Raw genomic sequence first — 15716 nt, forward strand, 5'->3', positions numbered from 1 at the left:
AGCTTGTTTCCACCCTCAGCCTGCGTTCCTGTTTTACACAATTCCTCTTCACAGCTCCCGACCGAAGTCGCCTTTGGAAAGTTCGGGGTACCCAGAGTCCTCGTGAAGGCTTTCCTTAGCAGGTGCACTGGGTGTTCCCAAATCCTCTGGACCCTTTGCTGGGCCTGCACCGTCTCAGGGGACCAGGGATTCGCTTTCGTGTCCCTGTTTGCCCAGTTCCCATCCCCCCACGTCCCAAAGCCTGCAGCGATGCCCGTCCGAGGTCATGTGTCTGCGACAAGAATTTATGGACTCAGCCGCTTTTCTGTCCCTCCTGGATCATGGGCACACAAACGTGCTGTTCTTTCTCCTGTCTTAAAAACAAGGACTTAATCACATGCTCTGTGCGTCTTCTGAGTGGCCCGACCTGTCCTCAGATGTTCACAGTGTCCATAAAGGCAGAACCGGCCGGGGCTCACCTGCCAGGCACCGATTCCCCTCCTTGTCCTGACCCAGCATGAAGCGGCACCTTTGCCTTCTCCTGGCTGCTCCTTGCCACAGCCTCAGAAGGATATTCTGGTCTGAGGTGTAACAGCCAGCCGTTGGACTGAGTGGCCTTCCGCCTGTCAGGGCCTGACCAGCTTCTCTGCTGTGCTGGAGCTCATGTGCCCTGGGCAGGGAGGGCGTCGCGAACGCTCCAGACGGGGGCTTTCCCTTTCCCCCTGGCCTCTTGGTCGGTGGGCTTTTAAATGTGTCAGGCACCTGTGAAGCTCGAGATACGAAACACTTCCTGTCCCGGTGGCCATCCAGCCTCCTGGCAGAAGCCCACGCTTCCTGCTGTCGCACCTGCTGCTCGGAAGAGCTGCGCACAGACCTGTAAATATCTGCACTTGCCCTTGGCGGCTGCAATGGTGAGGAGCTCCCACGGAGAAGAGCTGGCAGCGGCCGGCAGCCCATGACCCTTGTCTGTGCCCTGCTCTCCCCAGCAGAGAGCGAGGTGTCTAGTGTGGGGAAATGGGGAACCTGAGGAAGGTCTCCTCCAGGAGATGGTGGGAAGTTTACAGATACCAAGGACTCCTTACAACAGCGGGGCTGCGGCCAGTTGCAAATTCACGTCTTTTCCTAGCGCAGGACGGAGCTCCTCTAGGTCGGGGGACCTGAGTGTCTGCGGAGCCATGTCTTGGTGCTGGTTTCTTTGGAACATCATTGTCTTTTCTGAGCATGGACGAAGGTTTCCCTGATCATTTTACCTCGGCACTTGGCTCTTTCTGAGGTCCCGTGGCTTGGAGCAAGTTCCCTTTACCTGTTACAGCGTTTCTCCGCAGGGCCCGACAGTCACCCCCTCCACCCTTGGCCCTCACGATACGCAAAACACACCTCTTTTCAGATGCCCCCTGGGGCGTCCCAATCCCTGATGAGGAAACACTGATTTAGGATGTGAATGCCTAAGTGTTTTTCATCTAAAAAAGAAAGAAATCCTCGGGCGCCTGGGTGGCTCAGGTCTGCGTTAGGCTCAGGTCATGGTCCCCGGGGCCTGGGATGGAGTCTTGTAACAGGCTCCCTGCTCAGAGGGGAGCCTGCTTCTCCTTCTTCCTCTGCCTCTACCCCTGCTTGTGTGTGCTGTTCCTCTCTGAGAAATAAATAAATAAAATCTTTCAGAAAACATACCTTGGGGATGCCTAGGTGACTTGGTTGGTTGAGTGACTTGGTTTTGGCTTGGAGGTTGTCTCAGAGGGGTGGGACTGAGCCCCGAGTCAGGCTCTGTGCTCAGCGTGTCATCTGTTGAAAATTCTCTCTCCCTCTCCTTCGGCCCCTTGTAGTGCTTGTTTCGTTCTGTTAAAAAAAAATCCTTTGGCCTAGAGGTGTTCCAGTCTATAGTCACACACTCATGAAGAGTTAGCCACAGAGCCCGCTCTCCTATTTTTACCTCACGCTTACTACAGCTCCTTCTGTGCTCACTTGAGTTCACATCCCTTCCTTAGGGATTAGCCTTAGTTCATTTTTCCAAACCTCAATGTTCTCATACGGAAAACGGACATCAAAATAGTGACTTCTCCCAAGCATAGCTTGGAGACTAAACGGGTTATTGTGAAGCCCTTGGGGCTTTACAGCAAGACTGTCATCTCCTTCAAATGGCGATGACTCTGTCTGTCAAACGTGTGTGAGTCTTCTCTTGCAAGGCAGTTGTGTAGAGGTGTGCTAGAGGGTTCTGGCAGTCCTCAGTTGTGTCTGATTTGAGAGTCTGATCTTGGCTTTTGGACCGAGATGGAGGGTGGTAAACCAGCTGTCTCCTCACTGGTCACCAGGGGCTTTAGTGGGCGCATGTGTCCATTTCTATCATGTCCCTGTGCTGCGGGCACAGTCATGTCCTTGCAGCCACTGGCTAGAGCCAGCTTGAAGGTGGTGCCTGCCGCGTTTCAGCCAAGGCCGGTGGCCTTGGCCCGATTTCACTGCGGTGACCTGGTGAGTTCTCCGCTGTCCTCGTCAGGATGGTAAGTAAGTCCCTGTCGCCTTGCCTCTCCGCAGGCCTGGCGCCGGCGCTGGTTCGTGCTCCGGCGGGGCCGCATGAGCGGCAGCCCGGACGTGCTGGAATACTATCGCAGCAAGCGCGCGAACAAGCCCATCCGCGCCATCGACCTGAGCGAGTGCGCCGTCTGGAGGCACGTGGGCCCTGGCTTCCTGCGCAAGGAGTTTCAGAATAATTTTGTGTTCATCGTCAAAACGACTTCGCGTACCTTTTATCTGGTGGCCAAGACTGAGGTGGAGATGCTGGTGTGGGTGTACAGCATCAGTCAGGTCTGCAATCTGGGCCAGCTGGAGGAGGGTGCAGGTGAGAGGGGGAGGGGTTCGGGGTGGGGGAGAGGTGGCCACGTGGGGGTGGGGGGACCAGTGGCGATGCTGCCCACCACTGCTTCCAGTGTGTGTGGACAGGCTCCACGGCAGCCTCAGCCACATTCTGCCTTTACTGCATCTGCCCTGCGGCGTGTTTGGGTGGCACATTTACCTGGTTCGAATGTGCCACAGGAGAGGTGCAGTAATGGTAGAACGTGGCTGCTGCTGATTTCCTGGAAAGTATTAAGTATCAGCGTTTTTTATTAATTCATGGAACCCCAGGTTTTCTGTTGTCGATTGGGTTTTTCAGCAGTGGGCGGTAGAAAGCCAGAACTCTCATATCTCATATCTCCCATCGGCTTGAGGTTTGTGCAAAGCAAATTAGCTCTGAGGTTGCTGTGGGCTCTTCCTCCTGTTCTCTTCCTCTCCCCTTTGCTTGCTTTCTCTTGCTCTCGCTTACTCTCACTCTTGCTCTCTTGCATCCACATGTACTCCTGTGTTGTTACCGAAGTTACACTTTGCGATCTTGAATCTGATCTCTTTTCGCATCAGTTCTAAACTGCAGTCGCCAACCCCGTCAACATCGTGCTTCTCACCGCCCCCCCCCAAACACATCGAACGGTAGGTGGCGCTGCAGCGTGTTTCCTGGGAAACTTCAGTCCCATCACTGAGCTTCCGGAGCACTGGAATAAAAGGAAACGATGCGATGGCAAAGCCCTTTATACTTGCTACAAGGGCTGAAGCTTCCTTGTGAAGCCACAATGAGTCCTTCCTGACCAGAGTCCAGTCGGTGCAAAGAAGGCGAGCATCCCTGACTGGCTCTTCCAGGCTTCCTGCTCACTCCCAGCCACCGTAGTCCCCACCTTCAGCCCAACACTTCTGTGTCCATGTGCCAAGATGTGTGTCCCCTCTGTTGCTTGCCTCATGCGGGAGTTATTGTAAAACAATTATTCCACGTATTTCCCAGTATTCAAAGAAGAACAGGAATGAGTCTGGCAATGAACCTTGCAGAAAACAGGCAGGTCTGGTAAGAATTTGGAAGAAGCCAGAATCATTGCCTGTAGTCCCCACTCGTCAGCTCTTAGGAGGATGTAAGAGCATAGTCCAGGCCGTTTCTTGTGGCTTTTCACATGAAGTGTTTGGTCCTGTATCCAGCAGCCCTAGCTGGTCACCGCCTCGGGTGTACTTTGGCCGGGAGCTCTGCTAAATGCTCTCGTGCATGAGCTCATCTTGTCCCCAGACCAAGTTTGTGGCCTACGTGCTATTAGCATCTCCGCCTTACAGAGAAGCAAACCGGCAGCAGGTCGGTAGCTAACCCACAGTTCCAACAGCAAATAGCACACCCTGGACTTGAACTCAGGCAATTCTGTACCAGTGGGGTGCAGGAATCCCAAACTCGCGCCAGTGGGGTTCAAAGGGGAGATAAAAGCAGGCTTTTCGCCGGGCGGATCTGAGTGTCATGCTTCTTGAGAAATGGCGGCTTACCCGGCCATCGCACACTATTTCCTTCTTTCCTTTTCCTTACACATCATTACCATTTATTTATGTTTCACTTGTCTGTCTCCTCCAGCGGCCTGTAGAATCCAGGGAGGCCAGAGTGTCTCCAAGCCGACTTGAAACAGTGCTGCGCGCACAGTGCGTGCACTGGGATATCATATCCAGGCAGGCATAGACACGCACGTCTGTGCGCATGTGCATGGACGATGCACGCACACCTTCTGTGGAACATACGTGTGTGTTGAGTGAATAAACAGTCACGCGGGGCTACGGCCAAGAGCCATGAAGAAGCTGTGAGTAGACTACGTTAGTGCAGACTTCGAAGCCAAGAATGCTTCGCTTTTTTTACTCTTAACTGATTAAACACTTTAGTCTTGGAACACAGGCCTTCTTCCCCAGACATTGTTTATAGCTCGGGGAAACGGTCGCCTCCATCTTGGCAAACACCAGCTGTGATTTGCATCTTCTGTTTGGCCTTGTAGATGCTGCCGGAGCACGGATGAGTACTAACCCTAACCCTTCGCTGTTAACCCGGGCAACGCTTTCTCCCGCAGATCCGGCTGAGAGCTGCTCTCGTGGGCCCCCCGCCCTCCAGCCCCCGCCCTGCAGCTGCCTTCCCAGCGGCCGCGCCTCCAGCGCCTCCAGGCCGAGAGGTGACCTAAGCACAGGTTTCGTGGCGGCTGAGGACAGCAGAAGCGAGTCAGAGTTTCTGCCCCTTCCGGACTATCTGATTCTGTCCAACTGTGAGACTGGACGACCGCGACAGGCCAGGTACGCTTCCGTGCTCGTCTGTGTCCGCCGAATCTCTGCTGCCTCCTGGGCACTGCCATGGGCCGGATCCGCTTAGCCGTGGCATCTTGGAGAGGGTGCATCCCCCTCACCTCTTCCTGCCGCAGTCGAGGTGGGGACAGAGCACCGTCAGCCCCGGGGGTGACTCATGCATGTGGCTTTCGTGTCTGACCTTGTGTCACCATACGTGTCTGAGCCTGATGTCCTACACCCAGGGATTGGTGGGGGTGGGGGCAACGGTGGCAGCGTGGGAAAGAGGCCAGCTCGGCTTCAGTGGCACAGAGGTGGCTTTCATGTTCTGACTTCCACCGAGGACGTGCTGGGTTCGGTCACATGTCCTGCTTTCTTCCCGCAGTCTGCCCAGCAGGTATGACAGCTGCTCGACCTCGGAGCGCTCGCTGGAGCAGGCGTCATCCGACGACGTCTTTGTCGACTGCCCGCCACCCACGGTCCCCACTGGCTCGGGCCGCCTTTTGCGCCACGGGAGCGGCTCCCAGAAGGTGCCTTCCCTGCGGCCGCAGGCCACCCTGACGCGGAGCAGAGACAGCACTGGGCTGGCCAGGGATTGCTGCTCTTCACCGCTGCCAGAAACGCCCTTAAATGCCACCATTCAGGTCGACAAGAACCAAGGTCGCCTGCCCTACGAGGCCGCAGAACGCGACCTGGCATCCTGCACGCCGCCGCCGCGCCCCCCGAAGCCGAGCCACCTCTCCGAGCGGCGCCAGGAGCAGCCGCTGGCCGGCAGTGTGCGCCCCGTCGGGAGGCCAGAAAGTGCTGCGGCGCCGAGAAGGGTCTCTCTCTCCGGCTTAGATAACGTGAGCACCTGGAAAGGTAAGTGTCGGACTCCAGCTCGGACCTCGAAGCCTGCCTCCTCTGTCCTTGCATCTGTGCGCGGACGTCACCAGCGCCCCCCGCCCAGCCGCTGCGCTTGCCCCGCATGGCCGGGCCACCCGATGCTCACAGCTCGCCTTCCAAGTCAGGCCACCGGTACAGATAGGAGGGTCCCTGGGACTGCTGAAGGAAGAGCCCTTGTCCCTTACCTTGCCCCCGTCCGGGATGGGCTCCCCACCCGGGCCTAAGCTCCTGGGCTTAGTTTGGAGTCACTTAGAGCCCCACTGGTACAGGCTCAGCCAGGTTGCAGTCTTCGGCTGACACGGGCACAGTGAGAAGAGAGATGGTAGACCTTAGTGCTTTTCTTTTCCAACTATCCCATTGGCCCTGTTCATCGCCCCATGCCATACTGGTCTCTCCAGGTTGAGCTGACTGTCCACTAGGGGTATAGCTTTTCACCGGGCTGTCACCATCAATGTAATTCTCACCCAGCCCTATCACTGAGGTCTGTTGCCATGCCCTCCTAGAGCCCTCTTTTCCCTTTTTCTATAAAGCAGTCTATTCTGATGGGGTTGCCTTGCTGCCTCCCTCCCTCTCTCTCTCCCTCTCTCTGCACCCCTGAGCCCCCAACCACTGTCCCAACCAACGATGATCACTCCAGCACTGCTACCTCTAAGGTCATATCTTAAAGGAATTCTGCAAGTTTAAGGAACACAAACTCATACTGACTGTGGTGCTACCTCACTCTGGCAAAGGTCTCCCCCAGTGTCCCTAGTGATGCGACCTTTACATGTTACTTTCTGCCAGCCTCAGTGAGACAAGCATATGCTGAGTGCACAAAGGGTCTTAATGTGCTAAAGTGTGAACAGTGGCCAAAATGGGAAACTGAAGGACTGAAGGACTGTGTAAGCAGATTCTGGAAAGCAAAATGACTACACCAGTAGAATGATGGACTGTGAAATTGGATCAGAAGTCTCAAACTGAAAGGGTGTCTGGACAGCTCAGTCTGTAGAGCACATGACTCTTGACCTTGGGGTTGTAAGTTCAAGCCCCACATAAGGTGTAGAGAGTACTTCAAAAGTAAAATCTTTTTAAAAAGATATCAAACAACAAAAAAATTGAAATAATTCAAAACTTTAAGACAGACCTAAAACAATTGTATTCTTTTACATGAAGGCAACAAAGTCTCATCAAAATAAAACTCATTAGAACAGAGGTTTTGACCATGAAACGAAGACCCAAAGCAACAGTGATGGACAGAAGCAACATTGGTCCAATAAAGCAGAAGGAATATGTCAGATTGATCATTCTGCCTTCCCCACTAAGGTCGACCTGGACTTGATGATGCTTGCGTGTGACCACAGAGTAGACGCAAGATTCATTATTTTCCACATAGATCGCCATCCAGTGACCCAGCACCCCTGACGGCAAAGGCCCTCGATCCTGACATCATGACCCAAGCCAAAGGCAGGGACTTAACCCACTGAGCTACCCAGGCACCCCTCTTTACTCTATTTTAATAGACTATTCAGATTATCTATATTTTTCAAGCAATCTGTTTATTTCTCCTCATTTTTCAAATTTACTGTCATAAAATTGATTATAATAGCCTCTTGCTATCTGTAGGGTCTTATTATAGACCCTGTTATAGCTTCTTTTCATTCCTGGTATTGATAATGCTGGTCTTCATCTGTTTTTCTTAGTCAGTCTTGCTGGCAGTTTATCAGTTTACTAGTTATTTTGTTTTAAGTAAGCTCTACACCCAAAATGGGGCTTGTACTCATAACCCCGAGATCAAGAGTCATGTGCTCTACCCACTGAGCCAGCCAGGTGCCCCTGTTTTGCTTTGCTTTTTGTTTCCTTTTCTTTTGTTTGTTTGTTTTTGTTCGTTTGTTTGTTTAATCAGAGTACAAGTTTGGGTTTTGTTGAATTTTTTTCCAGGTGTATATTTGTTTTCCATTGCATTAATTTTTGCTCATACCTTTATACTTTTCCTTCCTTCAAACTGTGGCCTATGGGCCAAATGTGACCAGCAGCCTGTTCCTTACAGCCCACCAAGAATGGGGTTTTAAAAAAAATACTCTCTGGTTCTTTTGACCCCTGTTGTACTTCCTTGGAGGTAATTTGCATATTTTCCTAAATTCTTTTAATTGATGGGTGGCTTATTGAATTTCTGCCTTTGTTTTTTTACCTAACGTACATGTTTAAGGCTACAGATTTTCAGCCTTATAGCCCTACAGCCACATCCCACACTTTCTGAGATATCATATTTTCACTTTCATTCTGTTCAAAATATTTTCTAGTTTTCATTGTAGCCTCTTCTTTGCCCCATGCATTATTTAAAACTGCATTTCTTCATTTCCAAACCTGAGAAATTTCTAGTGATTTTTCTCATCGATTATATTCTGGTTCAAGAACATCCTCTAGTTCAGCCCTTGGGAATCTGAGATTTCTTTTGCAGCAGAGCACACAAGTATTTCTGTGAATAATCAGAATGTACCAGAAAGTGTGCAGGGTACCCTAGTCAGGTTTTTCAGTGGTCGTGTCATTCATCCCTCCTCTGTCTGCACTGATTTTCTGTTTCCTTGTTGTATAACAGTTACCGAGAGCTGTATTCAAGTCTGCCCCTGTGAAGAGTGTCTCCCTCTCCTTTATAATTCTGTCAGGTATTTCTGTATATAATTTACAGCTATGTCATTAGTTATATACCTCTTTTTTTAAAAAGATTTTGTCTATTATTTGAGAGAGAGAGAGCACGCAAGCACGAGAGGGAAGAGGTCAGCAGGGAGCCCGATGTGGGACTCGATCCCGGGACTCCAGGATCATGACCTGAGCCGAAGGCAGGTCCAACTGAGCCACCCAGGCGCCCTAGTTACATACCTCTTATAATTTTGTATTTTCCTAGTGAATTGAAACTTTTATCGATTTGTCATGACTCTCTAGTAATGTTTTTGTCTTAAAGTCTGTTTTATGATACTGACATACTATGCCTGTGTTAAGTACTAAATACTACTAAGTACTAACCAGCATTCTGTTGGTTAGTATTGGCATGGTGCATGTTTTCTCATTATTTGGCTTTCATCTATTCTGTGACTAACTTTTAGATAGGTTTCTTATAAAAACATAGAGCTATTTTGTGTACTGTTATTTCAATTTTCATCTATTCTGACAGTCTTTCTCTTTTCTTTTTTTTTGATTTTTTAAAAGATTTTATTTATTTATTTGTCAGAGAGAGAGAGCGCACAAGCAGGGGGAGCAGCAGGCAGAGGGAGAAGCAGACTCCCCGCTGAGCAAGGAGTGCGATGTGGGGCTCCATTCCAGGACCCGGGATCATGACCCAAGCCAAAGACAGATGCTTAACACTGGAAAGGTTAACCTATGTACATTATTTTAGATTCATTTTTACCATTTTATTTTGTGGTTTCTGTTTTTCCTGTTTGTACAAAATTTCTTACATGTAATCTCATTCCTTGCTTTCTTCTGAATTGAGTTTGCTACCTCTTTTCAGTTTTGTTTTTTTACCTGTTTTCACTTTTATTTTTTATTCTTTTTCTTTTTTTTTTTTTTTAAAGATTTTATTTATTTATTTGACAGACAGAGATCACAAGTAGGCAGAAAGGCAGGCAGAGAGAGAGGGAGGGAAGCAGATTCCCTGCTGAGCAGAGAGCCCGAGATGGGGCTTGATCCCAGGACCCTGGGATCATGACCTGAGCCGAAAGCAGAGGCTTTAACCCACTGAGCCACCCAGGCGCCCCTATTTTTTTATTTTTTAAAAAAGATTTTATTTATTTATTTGACAGACAGAGATCACAAGTAGGCGGGGTGGGGGGCAGGGAAGCAGGCTCCCCGCTAAGCAGAGAGCCCAATGTGGGGCTCAATCCCAGAACCCCGGGATCATGACCCAAGGTGAAGGCAGAGGCATAACCCACTGAGCCACCCAGGTGCTCCTGTTTTCACTTTTAATCTCTACTAATTTAGAAGTTATACATTCCCTTTCTATTTGTAGTGATTACCTTCTACTTTTTTTTATCCTGCGTACTTAACTTAGTATCTGAAATTTATCAATATCCTTACTCTTCTCCCAACGTGATGCAATGTTAGAATATTAACACCATGGGGGCGCCTGGGTGGCTCAGTGGGTTAAAGCCTCTGCCTTCAGCTCAGGTCATGATCTCAGGGTCCTGGGATCGAGCCCCACATCAGGCTCTCTGCTCAGCAGGGAGCCTGCTTCCTTCTCTCTCTCTCTGCCTGCCTCTCTGCCTACTTGTGATCTCCATCTGACAAATAAAAAGTCAAATATTTTTTAAAAATAAGTATTTAAAAAAAAGAATACTAACACCATGTACTATTTTACTTCTGTCTTGGTTTTTTAAATCCCATAGGGTAAACATTGGTATTATTTTATACAGTCATTTTTTTGAAGTTTCACTTACATTAAGTATTTTTCTAGTTTATCATTACTTCTAGCATCTCCTAAATTCACTCTGGGATGATTTTAATTCTTTTTGTGGCTTATGGATTCACAGTTACTATATTCAAATATTGCCTCTCCATTGTCCTGAGTTTTTCAAATATTGCCTATCCATATTCCCTGTTTTCCTCTGGGGGCCAAATTACGTGTATTCTAGATTTCACACTCTGTCTTTTGTGTGTTTCTTGAATTCTTTTTTTTTTAAGATTTTATTGATTTATTTGAGAGAGAGCAAGCAAGAGTGAGAACGACAGAGAGCATGAGTAGGGGGGAGGGACAGAGGGAGAGGGAAAGGAGGCTCTTTGCTGAGCAAGGAGCCCGACATGGGGCTTGATCCCGGGACGCTTGAATCATGACCTGAGCTGAAGGCAGACTCTTAATGACTGGGCCACACAGGTGCCCCTTGAATTCTTTTTTACATATTTCATCTCTTTGTACTGAATTCTAGTAATTTCAGTTTTTGAAGTCTCTCTTCAGTTTTGCCTAATCTGTTGTTTAACTCATATTTTGAGTCCAAATTTCATAATTTGATTTTTAAAGGAATATTTACATTTCAAAATCGTTATTAGAAGAAGATACATAGTGCTTACTTCAGCAGTGCATACGGTAAAACTGGAATGATACAGTGAAGATCTAATCCCTGCACCAGAATGCCAGGCAAATCCGTGGAATACTCCCTGGTTTGCTTTCCTCTTCTACTATTTGTGGGTGAGAAACGGGCTCTGCTAAGTGACTACCTTACTGAGGGCGCTTCTGGTTTCAAATCATGCCCCCAACTCTTCCTCCTCCAAGAAGAAAAAGGGACAGACAATGAAGAGTCTCCTGTTTGCTCTTTCCATATCACCCATATCCTTCTTGAGAATTTTCTGGATATTCAAGAGAATATGCATATATAATCTTCTACTTTTTAATGCAAATAGTACCATTCTTACACTTTACTGTATCCATTGATTGGCCTTTCAGGAATATATCTTGGATATTATTCAGCCATAAAAAAGAATGAGGGGAGGGGACTCCTGGGTGGCTCAGTTGGTTAAGTGACTGCCTTCGAAAAAGAATGAGGGGTGCCTGGCTAGCTCAGTCAGTAGAGCATGTGACTCTTGATCTTGTAATTATGAGTTCAAGCCCTACATTGGGTGTAGAGATTACTTAAAAATAAAGTCTTTAAAAAAAGAGTGAATTCTTGCCATTTGCAATGACATGGAGGGAGCTAGAAACTATAATGCTAAATTATAGTAAGTAAATAAGTCAGTCATTTTTTTATATGAGCAAAGGGAATAGCATATGAGCAAAGGGAAAAAGAGAGAGAGGCAAACCAAAAAACAGACTCTTAACTGTAGAGAACACACTGGTGGTCACCAGAGAGTAGGGGGGTGAGGGGATTGGGGAAACAGCTGGTGTGGGTGAAGGAGGACACCTGTGATGGGCATCAGATGGTTAAAATAAAAATTTTGTATATTTTTAAAAGATTTTGTTTATTTATTTATTTGAGGGAGAGAAAGAGAGTGAGCAGAAGCAGGAAGACCAGGACAGGGAGAAGCAGGCTCCCCACGGAGCAGAGAGCCCAATGCGGGGCTCCATCCCAGGACCCTGGGATCATGACCTGAGCCGAAGTCAGAGGCTTAACCCACTGAGCCACCCAGCCGCCCCCCAAAAAAGTCCTTTTTCTTAGGAGATACACACTGAAATATTTTGGAGTGAAAGTTTTTGATTACTGCAACTTACTTTGAAATGGCTTGGGAAAATATATTTATATACACATATATGCACAAAGAGAAAATGTATTTCTAGAAACTTTAAAAACATATTTTATTTATTTATTTATTTATTTGAGAGAGGAGAGAGAACAGGAACAGGGGGAGAGGCAGATGGAGAGAGAGAGAACAGACTCCCCGTTAAGCAGGCAACCTGACTCGGGAATTGATCCCGGGCCCCTGGGATCATAACCCAAGCCGAAGGCAGATGCATAACTGACTGAGCCCCCCAGGTGCCCCTGTAGAATATTTTATTTTAAGCCATGAATTTGTCATTTCTAGTGCTCTTTATTTCTTCCCATACCTTTGAGTTATAACCTGTTGTCACTACCTGGCTCCTTTGGGCTGTCGTCCTCAAATATGTTCTATCTTCATGCTTTATAGATCACCACAAAAATTTTTTTTTTACTTTTATAGTTTAATTTGCAAACAGAATTTTTATAACAAATTATTTTTACCCTATCATATCTTGAAAACTGTTTATATAGAAAACCCAGGGAATAAAGTGAGCTGTTCATTGTGGGAGGCCTTAAATTACGTTATTACAGTAGAAAGAAATCACATTATTATAGGAGGCAGAAGATACCTGAAACAATTAATGCAGCATTAGATTCAAATCTGTAGGTCCTATAGCAACTTACAGCAGGGTTTTGGAAACTAAACCCGTGGCACTAAACTAAGTGCCATGAAAGCCCTTACATGGTACTTGATATAGGGAGGTAGGGAGGTTTGAGAACTGGGCCGCATGAGGCATGACATTTGATCGGCAATGGTTTGCTCTGCTGAGGGTGTAGTCAGCCGAAACTGTCTCCTCCTTCAGCTTCAGCCTCCAATTCTCCTTCAGGACTTTGGAGCCACTCTCAACAGCAAACTTCCTGTTGGCTCAAGGAAGATACCTCCCCCCTTTGTGACATGGGCTCCTCACTCAGGACTTCAGCTTGATGAAAAAGCACCGCTGTTTTCTAGAAGGCATTCATGAAATGAATGTTGCCATAGCAATCCTCCTGAATCTTCCAGAACAGAGTCAGCTCAGACTGAGCTTGAGTGGGAAAGGCAGCAAGTAGAGGGCTATATTACCTTAAGTGCCTGATGGCTTGTTCTGCTACAGGCTCTTCCTTCTGGTTCCATTCCATGCTGCTCATTTCACTGGACCAGACCGTTCCAATGACAGCGGGTTCTGGCATGGTGGTTGTTTTTTGTTTGTTTGTTTGTTTTTCCCATCTCCTCTTTAACGTACGGAATTATATCCTGAGATGGATCACGACGGGACATCTGTTCTTCAAGTTCTTTCTGGAGTTCCTTTCGAGATCCTATGGTTTCCTGATTCTGAACATATTCCGAAACTTCTTTCAAGCCTGGCTCAGTGAATCCCTGGTGAAGTGTTCAGCGCTTTGTCGATCGGGAGGAAAAGTCTCCCCAGTGCATCATCTGCGCTGACTTGCCAAAGACCTGCAGCTACTGGATCCACTCTCTCGTGGATCCACGGTTTAAAGAGCTTTAAGGGAAAGCTGCCGAGACCTCTTCTTTAACCAAATTCACGTGATAAATAAAGTCTCTTAGGAATGGATGTGTTAGGTGTCCCATTAGCCAGAAGAACGCCAGTCCCCAAAGCCAGCTAGTTCCTCTCCGACTCGGAAAAACCCTTTAAGAACAGCAGCTGCATGCTCACTTAATCCTTTGAACCTCTCTCCAGGTCTTTGTAGCGCCAGATTGACTTGTTGGAAACCTGAGCTCACGTGCTCTCTGGGTCTTCTGGTACAGCCGGCACAGAGACACCTGTGTGCATCATGTTATCAAGTTTTGCTGCAGAAGCATCAAGAAACTGCTACTGCTTCCAGATCAATACCAGTTTCAGTGAAGCCTTGAATAATACAGTCTTAAAACTGAGTAGGGTCAAACTTGTCTTTTTCCTCTCTTTTTGAAAACACTGCCCTGATAGTGTTGACTTTTGCTGCTTTTCATTATTCATAAAAGACACCTGAATTTAAGTCAGAAATCCCCAATGTGGCAGCAACTGCAGTGGTGTCTCTTCTCCCCAAGTAAGTTTTTGATTGTTGTGTTTTTCCTTTATCATTACTTGCCAGGAGGATCTGCAGTAAGTTCTCTTGATCTTTCTTTCTCTGGGGATGTTTTTATTTCTCCTTCATTTTTGAAATACAGTTGTGCTGGATGTAGAATTCTCACCTGACAAGATTTTTTTTTCTTTCAGCATTTTGAATTTGTAATTCTACTACCACTGGCTTTCCATAGTTTCCGATGAATAGTCTGCTGTTAATCTTACTGTGATTCTCTTGTACCTACAGAGCTGCTTTTCTTTTACTGCATTTGAGATTTTCTCCTTGTCTGTGATTTTCAGCAACTTGACTGTGATGTGTCTAGGTATTGAGGTGTTTGTGTTTAGCTTCCTTGGAGTTCTTTGAGCTTCTTAGATGTAGAGTTCTTCGTCAAAGCTGGGAAGTTTTCTGCCATTGTTTCTTCAAAAAAACTTCCTTCTTTTTTTTTTCCCTCTCTCCTCTCCTTGTAGGACTCTAATTACATGTATGTTAGTATGTTTGGTGGTGACAAGTCTTTGAGACTCTGTTCATTTTTCTTCATTCTTATTATTTCTTTTTCGTACTGGACAATTTATATTGATCTATTTGGAGTTCATTGATTTTTCTATCAGTTCAAATCTTCTCTTGAGAGCTTCTTGTGAATTTACTTTTTAGTTATTGTACTTTTGAACTCCAAAATTCCATTTGCTTCTTTCTAATTTCTTTTTATTGATGACCCATGGTTGTGTTATCTTATAATTTTTTAAAGATTTATTGATTTTTTAAAATATTTATTTATTTGAGAGAGAGAGACAGAGAGATAGATAGCAAAAGAGAGCATGAAGAGGGTGGAGGGGCAGAGGGAGAGAAAGAAGCAGGCTCCCGCTGAGCAGGGAGCCAGGCATGGGGCTCAATCCCAGGACCCTGGAACCATGATCCAAGCCAAAGGCAGATGCTTAATGACTGAGCCACCCAGGAGTCCCTAAGGATTTACTTATTTATTTTGGGGGTAGGTGGGGAGAGGGAGAGAGAAAAAAAAATAACAGCAGTCTTTTCTGCTAATTTTAATTTTTAGAATCCGTTTTTATTGACTGATTGTTTTCCCCATGTATGGATCATTATTTCGCCCCCTCTTTGTGTCTGCTGAGCAGAGCCAGTCTGGCACCCCTAAAAACTGGCGCTTTTAGATACTGTACCGTAGCAAGTGCATTCCGATTCCCCTAGGAATTGTTATTCTGGTGTATGTTGGTTTAGTGACTTGGTCAGACTAATTTTCTTTTCTCAAATTTTTAAAAAAGATTTTATTTATTTATTTGACAAGGGTCACAAGTAGGCAGAGAGACAGGCAGAGAGAGGTGACAGGGGTGGGAAGAAGCAGGCTCCCCGCTGAGCAGAGAGCCCGATGCGGGACTTGATCCCAGAACCCTGAGATCATGACCGGAGCCGAAGGCAGACACTCAACCAACTGAGCCACCCAGGCGCCCCAGACTAATGTTCTAGAGTCTTGCTCCGCACACGATGTACAGCTGC

General features: G+C 47.2%; 1 protein-coding gene, 1 non-coding gene and 1 pseudogene across 2 annotated transcripts in view; 2 read left to right on the top strand and 1 right to left on the bottom strand.

The window, feature by feature from the left end:
- The window catches only part of GAB3 (GRB2 associated binding protein 3), a 45165-nt gene that overhangs the window by 6948 nt on the left and 22501 nt on the right, over nucleotides 1-15716 (top strand). The window contains exons 4-6 of the mRNA XM_044235754.1: nucleotides 2506-2809; nucleotides 4863-5079; nucleotides 5453-5928. Of these exons, the coding sequence (XP_044091689.1) occupies nucleotides 2506-2809; nucleotides 4863-5079; nucleotides 5453-5928 (997 nt within the window). The remainder of the gene's footprint in view (nucleotides 1-2505; nucleotides 2810-4862; nucleotides 5080-5452; nucleotides 5929-15716) is intronic.
- LOC122897843 lies at nucleotides 10982-11084 on the top strand. Its single transcript, XR_006382675.1, has one exon. It is a non-coding gene; the product is annotated as a U6 spliceosomal RNA (small nuclear RNA).
- Nucleotides 13014-14122, bottom strand: LOC122897095 (annotated as a pseudogene).

This window comes from Neovison vison, chromosome X (genome assembly GCF_020171115.1).
Source record: "Neovison vison isolate M4711 chromosome X, ASM_NN_V1, whole genome shotgun sequence".
Lineage (NCBI taxonomy): Eukaryota > Metazoa > Chordata > Mammalia > Carnivora > Mustelidae > Neogale > Neogale vison.